Genomic DNA, 13,645 nt, shown 5'->3' with positions numbered 1-13,645 from the left:
CAAAGCATTTGTAAGATAGCAACTTTTGTGATAATCATTTTAGGGTTTACGGAAGGAGAGACTGGAAGCTCGAGCAATTAAAGCCCACATGGAGGAAGAACATAAAGTTGATATCGATATGAAAGAAGAAAAATATCAGACAAAGAGGAGGAAGTATGTACTTGGTCAAGCTAAAAAAAAGTTATATTTTGAAACTGACAGAGTGAGAAAATTTCATGTAAGTAAAACTGTTTCTTTGATATTAATTATAGTTATTATTACTAATATGAGTAACAAAGAGTATAATTCTATGCCTTTGTAAGATTAATCCTTAAGTAATCATGTAAAAATGTGAACCTTAATTATTTCTCACATGTGGTAATTACATAACAAAACTCTAAGCAATTATGTGCTTATTTAAAAAAAAAAAAATTAGAAACTTTGAAGATCTTGTAGTGTAGTTTGAAGTTGATATTTAGCCTTGATTTTTTTTTCTGTTTGTTGGTGATACTATAAGCTATAAGAAAATGAAATTTTTATAAAAATAAAAATTTACTCACAACTATAGTAATTTGTTTTTACAAAATAAAAAAAAAAAAAACTGCTTACAAGATACTCATAATGTGGCCGCATATCAATATTTTTGAATAATTTTTTAAGAAAATATCAGTACTACTGAAATTGAAAATGTAATATAAAATTTCAAGTTGTATATATAATATAAAATTTCAAGTTGTATATATAATATAAAATTTCAAGTTGTATATATAATATAATATTTCAAAAAAGTTTTCTAAAAATCATCCTTTTTTTTATATAAAAATTTATCTGGCATTTCTCTCTCTCTCTCTTCTCTCTCTCTCTCTCTCTCTCACTCTCACTCTCACTCTCACACACGCACGCACGCACACGCACACACACACACACACACACACACACACACACACACACACACACACACACACACACACACACACACACCCTTTGAAGACTTGTTAATAAACAAATGAATGAAAACGGTTTCCTAACTTGTTTAGTTTGAACTTACTTTTACCTTGGGAATGTGAGAAGAAACAATTCAAGTTTATGAAGACATTTATCAGCATTATTATGATTTATAACAAACAAAAAAAAAAAAGGAAGCAAACTGCAACAGTTTTTATGTATGAATTGAATATCTTTCTTTTTTGTGCCTCTTCATGTTGCCCATTCATTCCTCCAATGAGTGTGTAAAGTTCTCATTGTCTAATGGCCCCAGGGGGTTCCCCCATTTCTGTGTTGTTTACTCTGTGAGACACAGAACACAGTGAAGGCCAGAGATTTTAAAAAGTGTGAGGTACATGTTTATGTTGTGTAGTGTCGTGTTGTGTTGTTCCTCTGACCTTTTAGCTGTTGGGCCCCTAGTGGGACCCCCCGTTGGCCACACTTAGCCCCGAGGAGGCAGGTTAGGCATAGAGGGATCGCATTAGAAGTAAGTACTCTGGCAGGCCCAGCCACCTAATTTCCTAAGATTTCAGTGGCAAGGGCCTTAAAAAAAAATTAATAAAAAAAAGAATAAAATAAAATAAATGCATATTCAGTTAGAGTAGGAGTGAAGACTGAAGAAGGGGGGGGGGACAGATAGATAGAAATATGGGGATGATAGGGAAGGCAACCCCAGAAAGGTCAGTGGGGACTGGCCCCACCAGGAGAAAAAAGAGGTGGCATGGAGAGGGAGGAGACAGAAACCCACCCCTCCCTCTCCCTATCAGGGGAGGGGAGGGTAAAGTGAACCAAGTTAGGGTACCCGGTTCAGAATGCTAGTTGGCCAAGAAAAGCAGTTGACATCTAATGGCACGCCGGTGGTGTTGTCAGTCTTCATCTAGGAGATTGTCATATTGGTCACATCCGTGAGAGTCAAGTCCAGTAGTATACGAACCTTTTGTCTTTCTTAGATTGTCTTAATTTGTGGGTTGTCTCTATTTAAAGGTTCTTCATTTGGTAGTTATCTTTGGTGGGTGACATCTTTGGAGAATGTATTGTAGTTCACACCAATGATGGTAATGCTAGTCAAGTTTTGCTGCCTTGTTTCAGTACCATCAGGGTCCCTGGGTTCATTTAGTAGAGGGTTATCACATTGCTGCGATTAGTTGTCTTCTCTTCTCTTCAAGAAAAGCTGCTGTGTGTAGTTGGTGAGAGCTTGATTCTCTTCCTTAGTATCCAGTAGGTGGTTTTCTTTGCCTTTAGGTATATAAGTCAACTTTGTGATAAACTGGCAGCAAAGGTCATTATAGAAGGGGCACTCGTGCATGAGGTGATCCTAGTCCTCATTTCCTCTACAGGAGCATGTTGGATCCTCTTCTAGGCCAAAGGTTGTTAGTTTTGCCTTTATTGCACCATGGCCAATAGGCAAATACATGGCATACAGGCCTGGAGAAAACCATGTTGGAGATTTTGGATAGACTCTGCTAATATCGGGGATGAATCACCTAGTGATTTCCTCCTTGGTTGAATTTGTCCAGTGATCCTGCCACACCCGCTGCATGTGTGCTTGAAGTCTCCTCTTCTCTATTTTTTGGTTGTTGGTAAGATTCAGCTCGAATCCCAAGCAGGTCTGAGACACGCCCTTAGAAAGATGATACAACAATCCGGTTCTCACTAATGAGTGTATGGGAGCAAACATAGTATCCAGTGTTTCAGCTTCAATGTATGGTGTTTGAATAGCCCATGTGATATGTATGAAAAAAAAAAAACTGCTGGATTTCTGTTGATCTGATTTTTGTGAAATTTGAGAAGACTCTACATGTATTTTTAAGAGAGCCAAATATAAAATTTCATGTTAATCTGGCCTCTGAGAGTTCAGTTATTACATGTGGATGGAGAGACAAAGAAATAATTGCCAGAGTTCTATTAATTCAACTTTAATGAAATATAAAATAATAGCCAAATATAAAATTTTATGAAAATATACCCCCTAGGATTAGGTTATTACATGCAGATGGACAACAGATAGACAGATGGACAGAGATGGTGAAGATAACATGTCCTTTATGCATATATCCTAATGTGTCTAAAATACAGGAGAACTCTAATGATCATTAGCTGGATTCAAACAAATGATTGATATATGATTTATTCAGTTTCTTATATGGTTAACTTCAAAATTGAAGGTGTTATGAAATAACATCATCTTTCAAAATTGCAAGGGCTAACCAAAAATAGTGCCACTTTCAATAGCAGCTAAACAGATTCAGCTGTTACCAGAAGAAAAAAAAAATAGATTAACTTGATGATACCAAGCATCTCCATAGACTAACAGCACATCATTGTATAAATTACTCTTATTAGTGTTTAAGAAAATTTATTCACACAGTACAAAATATAATTTTAATTTTTTTAGATAAAGTAATAAAATGTTATAAAATAAATGAAAATTAGGCAACATGATTACTCTCTGAATACAGAGTATTTCAGAGAGTAATCATTCACTTAAATTATATATATTTTTTAGAAAATGTATATTCCTTTTCCTTACTTATTATATTCTGATGTTACAAAATAAACATGCACAAACTTTCAATTAAATATTTTGAATTTAATATAAATTAAAATTAGTTAAATTCAAAATATTTAACTGAAAGTTGAAAAATAGTTAAATTCAAAATATGAACCATTGTTTAATACCATACCAGAGAAGTATCAAAACATTAAATGAGATGAATGCTTGATAAAAATTCACTTAAATTCAAAATCTTTTTCAGACAGATGCATACTCTACATTAAAACTGGTATACTGATAAGTGCATTCTTTTAATACAGATGATCATCTGTATCAGTAACAGTGATCATTTCCCTAACATGTATCAATAAAATGTATCCTATGGTTGTGATAATATTTGCAATACATTAATCTATCTGGCCAGTCCTACCTGACTATCACAGTTGTAGAATTCCAGTGTCTCAGATTCAAGGAAAAAAACAAGTTAAGAAAAAAAAAATAGTGAAAAACTGTTGAAAAAAATTTTTTTTCTTGGTTTTTTTAATAAAAGTAAGTTACCTAACATTTGTTGTTAGGATATATTTGAATTGTGAATTATTAAGAAATGTTCACTGATTGAAAGATTACCACTTAAGAGAAAATGATATTTTTAATAAATATTTTATATAATATTTACAAATTTTTAAATTATGAGTCTACACTGTCTAAATTTTTATGGGCCGATAATTAAATTTAAATGAAATCATAAGTGAAGATGAGAAAGATAATAGCTAATACACTGTTATGTGACATTCCATTAAATAAATGTCCATACTTTTATGACAGGCAACAACATACTTATTCAGTTGTAGTTTAAAAGATTTGAACAAACAAAGGACACTACCACTTTATAAAAGAGATTGTATGCTATAAAGCTGCATTAAAAGGAAACATAGGTGGGATAATTCATTTGAAAAAGAAATAGACAGTTTTGTAAGCTAAAAAGAGTGAGGAATTTGGTGATAAAAATATTTCTTTATATATTTAAAAAAACTATTAATTTTAATAAAATATAATTGTATAGTAAGTTTAGAAATGGGTGATTCCATGTCAAGTGGTCTAATTTTGGCTTAATTTCGAGCAGGGACCATCTAATTTTGAAGATGGTCCTGCTCGACCATCTTCAATTTTGTTGAAACTTGGTGTAGATGTTTAAACAGGTTTCCAAAGAAGCTGTGCAAAAATTTTGTTCAAAATATAGTATGCTTGAGGTACCACACCTTTTTTGCGCAGGTCACTTTTGTTAAATTACAAAAAATTTTCAAAGTTTTAAGTGTTACTGTTGCACAACATTGAGAGGTAGTGCTCTGAAACTTGGTATAGCTAGTTAACTTTTGGCAGACAGTGCAAAACTTGTGGTGTCCAGGCTCAAAAACCTTCACATTTTAGAATGCAGTCTGAAACTGGCACAAAAATTTGTTGCAACAAATTTAAGCAAGACTTTTTGAAAGTCATAACTTTGAAATAAAAACCTTTGGTACCTTCTTCTTTGGACATTCCATTTAACATCTGCATGAATTCAACCTAACTAAATATGAGCTCTTATACTTGTTTGCTGGCTGAGATATTTTCCTTCAAAGATAGACTCAAAATTTGAAAGTCAAACCTTTACCTATCTTTAAGGGCAAATATTTTAATGTGGGACACCTTCAATTCTCTCGTTTTCACCACCATTGGAAAGAGCAGGTTTTAAGCAACAGGAATCATGGTTTTTCAGTTTTGTGTCTTGCTACTTAAGGCCTGAAAAATGACATTAAACATTTTATATTTTCCACATAATATTTGCATACTTATTTGATGATGAAGTTTCACATCTCAATAAGGACAGAACTATTGCATTTACAAGAGTGAAATTTTTTGCAATTACTCTGCCCTTTGGTTTAGGGAGAAAGGATATATTGCCAATGCACAAAAAGATCTGTATTTTTTACAATAGGGGTGCAAATGGATTTCTTTAGTGCAAGTTCCCAAGCCTGAAAAGTGGTCTTTATTCAGGATTCCAAGCATAAAGATGATGTTATATTGGTTTCTAAGCTTGAAAGAAGTTATAACTACAACAAAATTTATTTAAATCACAATACAATTTGAAATAAGCAAGTGAGTGTGAAGATATTGAATCACTGCTTCGTAATGGACTGGAATTTTTCATTGATGGTTGATATTACTACTTCAGGCAAGCTATATTGGCATCTCATTGTTGCTGTTTTTGGAGCTGGAAGATTGGCAATAATTTGTTATTCAGGAATCCAGCAGACATCTTGTGTAGCAGGCCAGTGAAATGAGCAAGCTGCTCCATGAGGATGCATGAAATTTACCAATACATCATGTTCTTCAAATGAAATTTCACAAATATTTCCAATCCACCAATTATTGTCATAAATACAGGCAATGTATTCACCAGGTTGTAAATTAACAATAGGCACATATTGAATATTGGTTTCACTAGTCTGATCTACATGAGCTACAAATGATGATGGTGTGTCATTTGATACTCTGCAAACACGAATCTGTCTTGCATCAATACGAATGAAGTGATGATTTTCTCTTGTTCCAGCAATAGTATGACCGTCTATGAATCTTTTCTCTTGAAATGACCTTACTCGCTCAATTTCCTCTTTAGAAACAAAACAGAATTTTATTCCAGTCACATGTTTGTCACAAAATTCAAACATGTTTCTTGGTGTCAGAATTTGGTTTTCAATTGGGCGTTGGAGACTTGCACGTGCTGCCAATCACTTTATTGTTCCACCAATTCCATCACATGATGGAATTGGTGACTTGCCGTGGCTAGTGCCAAAGAAATTCCATTCAGCACTGATATCAAAATCCTTCTGATGATGACACAAGTTAATAAAATTCTTGAAATTCTTGTATTGAGCTGCACCATCACTGAAGTAGTAAATGTGCCTGATTTCTGTCATGAAACTCTTCAAATATTCAATTAAGTTGTTAGAAAAACATGCACTGCAATTGTGTCATGTTGAAGGTAGTCACTGATTATGCAGAAATTTATATTCTGAAATTCAACATCCTTGTAATAAATGACAAATGGATGCAATGTAGCCTGGCTATTCTCCCAGTGGAACCCTTGAACAGCATCTTGCACAACAAATGAATAATTTTCTGCAAAATCCATCAAGATGACCAATTTTCCTGTCATTAGGCTTTCCTTTGTTCACTTGAAATGGTAGCTTTGATGTTTAGCAATGTAGTGATGACAGGAAAGGTTAAATATCTTTGTACTCAACTCTTCAATAAAATCTTCTGCTGTTAATTGCTTTGTGTCCAGTGTATCTATGTCAGTGTGTATCATTGCTTGAATTCAATAACATCTTCTGGTTCATTGTTTTCAAAAATATTCTCTAGAAACTTTTTTAATTCATCTATTCCTGGACATTTTTCACACCGATGAAGCATACAATCTTTTGACTCCAAATCACAGACTGTTTTACCAACGAGAGATCCTTGTAATCACATTCAGCAGGACTTGCTGCTAGCATTAACTTGACATTTTGATGGATTGTGCATACACATACAGAATGTGTTCCTGGTGCACCAACTGTGACATACCATTTGGGTCCAAGTTCACAAAATTTAGAAAATCTGATGTCAGATCCATTTCAATCTCGATAAGTTATAAACATTTCCTTCAAGTTGCTGAGTAGTTGTTGCTTTTGCACTTTTATTCCATCTGCATTTCTAATGGAAGTCTAATCTTTCTTTCCAGGGCATATCCAACTAAATTAATCATCTTCAAAAAATTCCATCACCTTTTGCTTTACTTGCTCAGAATGCTTTTTTCCTTGCTTTTTTCCAGGTATGGCCATGATTCCTTTTTCTGCTTTAAGTTTTCTAGCTTTCTTGACCATTCTTTCTGAGACACTAAACTCTTCCATTGTTTTCTTTATGGACCAACTAACTGGAGCTAGTGTTAATATTTGAAGTATTTCTGAATGACTTGATACCATCAACTTTTCTTTCAATTCTTTCAGCAGCTCATCGTAATCTAAGCAGTTTCCACACTGATGACTTGCACTTGGCTCCATGATATCATTTGGATCCAAGCCACCAATTGATGCAATTTTACTGGCAATTACATCTTGTACTTGACTTGCCTTCCTTTTGGCATAGCCTTGTAAGTCTCTCTTAGCCATTTGCTGAAATTTCAAAGGAGAAATGCCAATAGCCATCAAACTTGTGTTCAAAAGCTTTCAGTCACATGCATTTTGTCATCATGGTCTGATCCAGATGAAGTTGATGTTCCTGTTGCTGCTTTTCAGCATAATGGGCACAGCTTCTGGCCTGGTTTTATGTCTACCTTTGTTAGGTCTTTCAGGTAGTCTGCCATTGTAAATTTTTTTCTCTTTATAATTTTTCTTCTGGAAAGGATTGCAACATGAATGCTGCAAAAATTCAAATTTTGTCAAAAGCAAAGCTTCATGATGTAGACAAATTGTGTCTTCTTCACCCAGTTTTAATCCACAACGTCGACCTATCAGCTGTTGTTCTTCAAATTCAAATTCTTTAAATTATTTTAACCCAGTTTTGCATGTATAGGATAGCACATGACTGATGGGACATGAGTCCAGCTTATCTCCAGCAAAATCTTCTGATTCCATGGCTTTCATGCTGACTAATAAGTGGACGTTTTTGCAAGCAATGAAAACTTTATTACAGTCAAACAATAAAAAATAGAGGAACAAAATAAACAAATTGTTCATCATGAAGATAAAACACATTAATGACAGCATAGTTCAAATATCAGCTATTTATACTTTTTTTGTATGATTCTAGAATATTCCAGAGTTCTAGAATGTTCTAGAAAGTTCATTTAGAATGTTCTAGATTTCTAGAATATTCATTAATTCTTGGGTATTATTCTAGAATATTCCAGAATTCTAGAATATACCCTATTTCTAGATTATTCTAAACGTTAGGCAGGATTAAGGAAGTGTTCTGCAACAAAAAAGATCTCACAAAATAACAATATGGCACATAAAACTACTTGATATTTAGGCTTAATTTTAAGGCCTTAGGTGCAAAGACACAAAACAGATAAATTATGTTCCTTGTAGCTGAAACTCTGCTCTTTCCAGTGGTGGCAAAAACAAGAGAATTGAAGGTGTCCCGCATTAAGATATTTGCCCCTTAAGATAGATTAAATTTGACTTTCAAATTTTGAGTCAATCTTTGAAGGAAAATATTCCAGCCAGAAAACAAGTATAAGAGCTGATATTCAGTTAGGCTGAATTCATGCAGTTGGTAAGTGGAATATCCAAAGAAGGTACCAAAGGTTTTTATTTCAAAGTTATGAATTTCAAAAGTCTTGCTTAAATTTGTTGCAACAAATTTTTGGTGTCAGTTTTATACCACATTGTAAAAAAATATGAAGGTTTTTGAGCCTGGACACCAAAAGTTTTGTATTCTCTGCCAAAAGTTAACTAGCTATACCAAGTTTCAGAGCACTACCTCTCAATGTTGTGCAACAGTAACACTTAAAAGGTTGAAATTTTTTTGTGATTTATTCTGTATAACACAAGTGACCTACACAAAAAAGGTGTTGGCACTTCAAGAATACTATATTTTAGGCTGAAATTTTGCACAGCTTCATTTGAAATCTGTTTAAACATCCACACCAAGTTTCAACAAAATTGAAGATGGTGAAGCAGGGATCCCTAGGCCACTTGACATGGACTGACCCAAATGCTTGGAAAAAATCAAATTTTGCTTTTACATTATTTTCTCTACAGTGAATATTTTTATGTACTCCAGTATTCAGAAATTATATAAATTTTCAAAAAGCTCAGAAATGCTACATGATTATTTAAGCTAAATTTAAATGAAAAAAAGCAACTGATGTTTAATTAATGTAATAATGTTTATATAAAATCCTTCGATTAAATGTTCAACTGTTTAGCTAGGATTGTAGAATTAATTTTATTTTACCAAAAAAATAATGCAAATATATATATTTTTTTTAAAGGGGGCACTTGCTCTTAGTGAAGCTCTCAAGGGAAGGGATGAGCAGGTTGACTTTAATAAAAATTCCAAAAACATATTTGCAAACAGAGAAGAAGAGTATGCAAGATGTATTATTAGAGATGTAGAAAATCATAAAATACAAGTAAGACAAGCACAAGAGAGAAGAGAGGAAAGGAAAAAATATGTTGCTGCTGCTTTAAAGAAACAGTAAGTTGTGACCAATTAAATAATTTTATTAGGTACAGGGGGTCCTCATTATCTGAGGATAATTGGTTCCAGAAAATTCCACTTAAAACGAATCCACTTAAAATGGGGACCAAATTTTTATAATGGTATTATGTAATGCACATTGTATTACATAATACACATTACATTATGTATTTTGTAATGTGTACTTGTACATAGAAAACAATGGATTGAAGGAACTGAAAAATGGGAATTATTTTATTAGACATTTTTTATTATAACATGTTGAGCAATGTAAGGTTAAATGAAGTTTATTGAAGTTGCACTATTTTTCAGATAAAATTGTGTCCTAGCCTTTAGTTATGTCTTTAACTTTGCACTTAACTTTTGTACATGATTATTATTATTTATTTATTTATTCAGTTGATTGCAAGTTACAATCGCCCCCTTGTACGGCGTGCAAGCCAGACGGGTATATTTACAATGCAGAGGATAAATTAACAAAAATATTTACAGTTTAGTAATGAAGAAAATATGTATATTAATACATTAAAATAATTTTCCTCCTAATGATATTTATTCAGCCAATGGAAGAAAAGAGATGCGGGTTACGTGGTAATACGTAACAAATACTAAAATACATAACAGAAGCTTGTTTTACTGCGGTAAAACAAACTTCTGTTTAAGGGTGGTCATACGCTATGTTTATCTAACATGACCACATGGTACCATTCTTGATTTCCATATGTAACATATTTATTTAAATAAATTAAATGCAACAAGACATAACATTTTAAGAGTTTAAGATTCTATATCTGTATAATATCGGTGTAGATACACCATAGACAACTCTTAAAAAAAAACTATGATCGTAGTATGAAAGGCACCCACCGATGAAAAGCCAACTAGCTTTGAAACAGTGCCGTCTGGGTGGTGGCACGCGCCGAGAATAAGTTACAATAGTCTTCTCTATTAGTGAAGCGTTACTTATTCGAGGTAGTGCAATACATGGTAACTCATTGTGAAGGATGAGCACAATATGAGAGCCTGTCACCACCAAATACGGAGGATGCGGAAAGGTCAGCGAATGACCACCGCATATCCCGGAGCAATATGGCCTTAGTTGCTAATGCTCCTAAAAACCAAATAACATACAACAAACAGCACACTATGAGATACAGATGAAATGATGCTTTTCACACTATGATCATAGTTTTTCTCTAAGAGTTGCTTATGGTGTATACACCGATATTATATAGATATAGTAATGTATTATGTATTCATAGATGAGGGAGAGACACGCACAGAGTCAAAAGCTTTTGTAAATATTTTATTTTATTTTATCAAAAGAAGTGAGTGCAGCGAGGAGGGGCAAACCCCCCTAGTTTATATTAATATAAAAATTTTGTTCTTCATTACTGAATGTCTTCGTAGAGGAGCATTCACAACACTAAAATTTATTAACTTCGTACCTGAATGCCACAATGACTGCATAACTCAGAGTAACTAAAAGATGATGGGTTCCAGCTAGTAGTGTTGCAACTCAGTTGATTCTTGGTAGATTTTCTGTAGGTCTTATTGAAGTATAGTTTTTCACAGTTAACCTGAAACCGGTTCAGGGTTTCTGTGGTATTTAGTGGGAACATCCTGTTTAAACTTTTCAAGGAGTTTAGATTAGAGTGAAGTGGCCTAATTTGCAGACTGTACAATTGTCTCTGACTTCGTGGATGCAAGATGATGCCTGTAAGTACTAGCGCATCATGTCTTCCTGTCAATAGCTTGGCCAGGATATGAATATTTGTCCAAATGACAATAAACATTCATGGTGTCCACTTCATATTTGCACACAAAATGCCTCTGGACACAGTGAAAGGGAATTGCAAAATCTTGTTTAGCCACCTGAGTATCCAGTATTCTATATTTAGGAAGGTTTTAATATAAGTTTCAGGAGCTGAGGACCAGATGACCGAAGCATATAAGGCAACTGGGGCAATGCACCTTACAATGTATTCCTTCACCAGTTGAGCATTTTGAACCTCAGCCAATTCTTGTCTTGAGTGCCAGATGGCGGCTAGTGTTTTCTTCCTGTGGTAGTGAAATTCTCAGTGAAGGATAACTTGTTGTCCCAGGTAATTCCCAGATCCTTGTGATGATCGACTTTTTGGATGGGTTGGCCATTTAAGAGAATGGTGATATGTATTTTATGCTTTCTGGAGAAGGACATCTGGGCAGTTTTAAGAGGGCTAATTTTGGGACCAGTCGAGGCGGAGAAGTTGGCCAGATTAGTTAACTGCTGTGTGGCTTTTAGAGCAACGTTATGCCCACTATTATTATTGCTGGATGGGAAGAATATTTTCAGGTCATCCGCATATGTTAGGATGTTATTGCAGGTTGAGAGGAAAGCTGCAACGAATAGTGTTGCAGAGAGCACTCCTCCTTGGGGAACCCCTCTATTTACTGTGTAATTGATGCTGAAATCTTCATGCTTTACTATTATGATCCTTTCTGTAAGTAAATTTTGCAGTAGTGTGAGTAAGTTTCCTGTAATGCAACAGTGCAATTCAAGGAAGTGGAGGAGGGGTTGGATCTCTATCCTGTCATAAGCGGTTTTGATGTCCCGGAATAGGATATCCATCTGGCTTTTACTGTTCAGGGCAGTTTGAATCCTGCAACTTGTTTCTAGGAGGTTAGTAATAGCAGACCTGTTTTCAATGACAAGTGAAGATATGATCATGAAGAGGGTCGTTCTCACAAAAATATTCAAATACTTGGTCACTTTTCTCAAAGGCTTCCTTTAATTCTTTTAATTTTCAAATGTTTATCCATTGGTGATGCAATCACGTCATCATTTTCGGCTTCCTCTTCTGTGGTAGTTGTATTATAGCCAGGCTTTGCATAACAGAGTTCGATTAACGCGATTTTCAGTTAACGCTATTTGAAAAATTATACCACTTTTCCCTTTACACGATGCAAATTTCCAGTTAACGCGATCTTTTTTTTTTTTATGCGACAGTTGAAAAAGATTTGTATCGCGTGTTAAGCTTACTGCGAATCGTACGGTCAATAAACAAAAGTTTGCCTGCTGCCCGCTTCAGTGTGTTCCATCAACCATCGGAAGAAGACGTGTTACTTGTGTGTCTCCTGCTAATAAAGTCAATGCACACTTGCATAAAAATTCAAATTTTTAAATGAGCCAGATGAAAATGTTACTGCGAAGGAGATAACTGTAAAAGAATTAGATGAAAGCTTTCGTATCGCATAAAACCTCAAACAAAAGGTTTGAGGTTCATGAAGTCTCTGCGATATTTATTTTGCCAGGGCCCAGAGAAGATTGTTGTCGGCTATCGGAAATTGATTGATGAAAAGAGAAAGTCAATACTGTTCAAATATTTCCGCAACAGTCATTTCTTCATTGTGTATTTTATGTCAGAGGTTCCCAAACTTTCTCGGTTCACGGCGCCCTTAGTGTCTCAGTAATTTTTTTAAGGCACATCCAGACCAAAAGAAATACCTAACAGTTCCGTTTAGTAGTTAGGTCCAAACAACTTAATACAAAATGTTGAAACTGTGAACTACCTCGAGCTAGTGGTTCGTGCGGTGTCCGACAGATGACGAGTATCGCTGTGTTTCCCTCGAAAATTTAAAATATTCCACGGCGCACAGTTTGGGAACCGCTGTTTTATGCAATAAACATTTAATTCCATAATTATTTTCATTATCTTTTACATTGTATACAGTTAAAAAGTTATTTAAAAGGTATTTTTAAAATTCTTTATGGACATTCCAGAAGGTCAAGGACCAGTTATAATTTTTCCTATTGGTTATTATATTCGATTAACGCTAATCGCGTTAATCAAGGCCAGCCTGTATTCTGCTAGCTCCTCATTTGTAAGTGGTTTTGCACTTGATTCAAGCAATTGTGTAATATCCCCATCATCAACTTTGTGGAATCCAGCTTCTTTTGCAAGACTTACAATTTTA

The 13,645-nt window shown here is 34.3% G+C and overlaps 1 protein-coding gene across 1 annotated transcript in view; it reads left to right on the top strand.

Moving 5' to 3' along the window:
• LOC150079479 (cilia- and flagella- associated protein 210-like) overlaps window positions 1-13,645 on the top strand; it is a 135,351-nt gene that overhangs the window by 38,824 nt on the left and 82,882 nt on the right. Inside the window, exons 3-4 of the mRNA XM_090383084.1 lie at window positions 44-217; window positions 9,480-9,685. Coding sequence (XP_090239210.1) covers window positions 44-217; window positions 9,480-9,685 — 380 coding nt within the window. The remainder of the gene's footprint in view (window positions 1-43; window positions 218-9,479; window positions 9,686-13,645) is intronic.

Source organism: Mastigoproctus giganteus, chromosome 10 (assembly GCF_048544385.1).
Source record: "Mastigoproctus giganteus isolate SK-2022 chromosome 10, ASM4854438v1, whole genome shotgun sequence".
Lineage (NCBI taxonomy): Eukaryota > Metazoa > Arthropoda > Arachnida > Uropygi > Thelyphonidae > Mastigoproctus > Mastigoproctus giganteus.
Note: the sequence above shows the minus strand (reverse complement) of the source record. Positions and strands in the feature narration are given on the sequence as shown.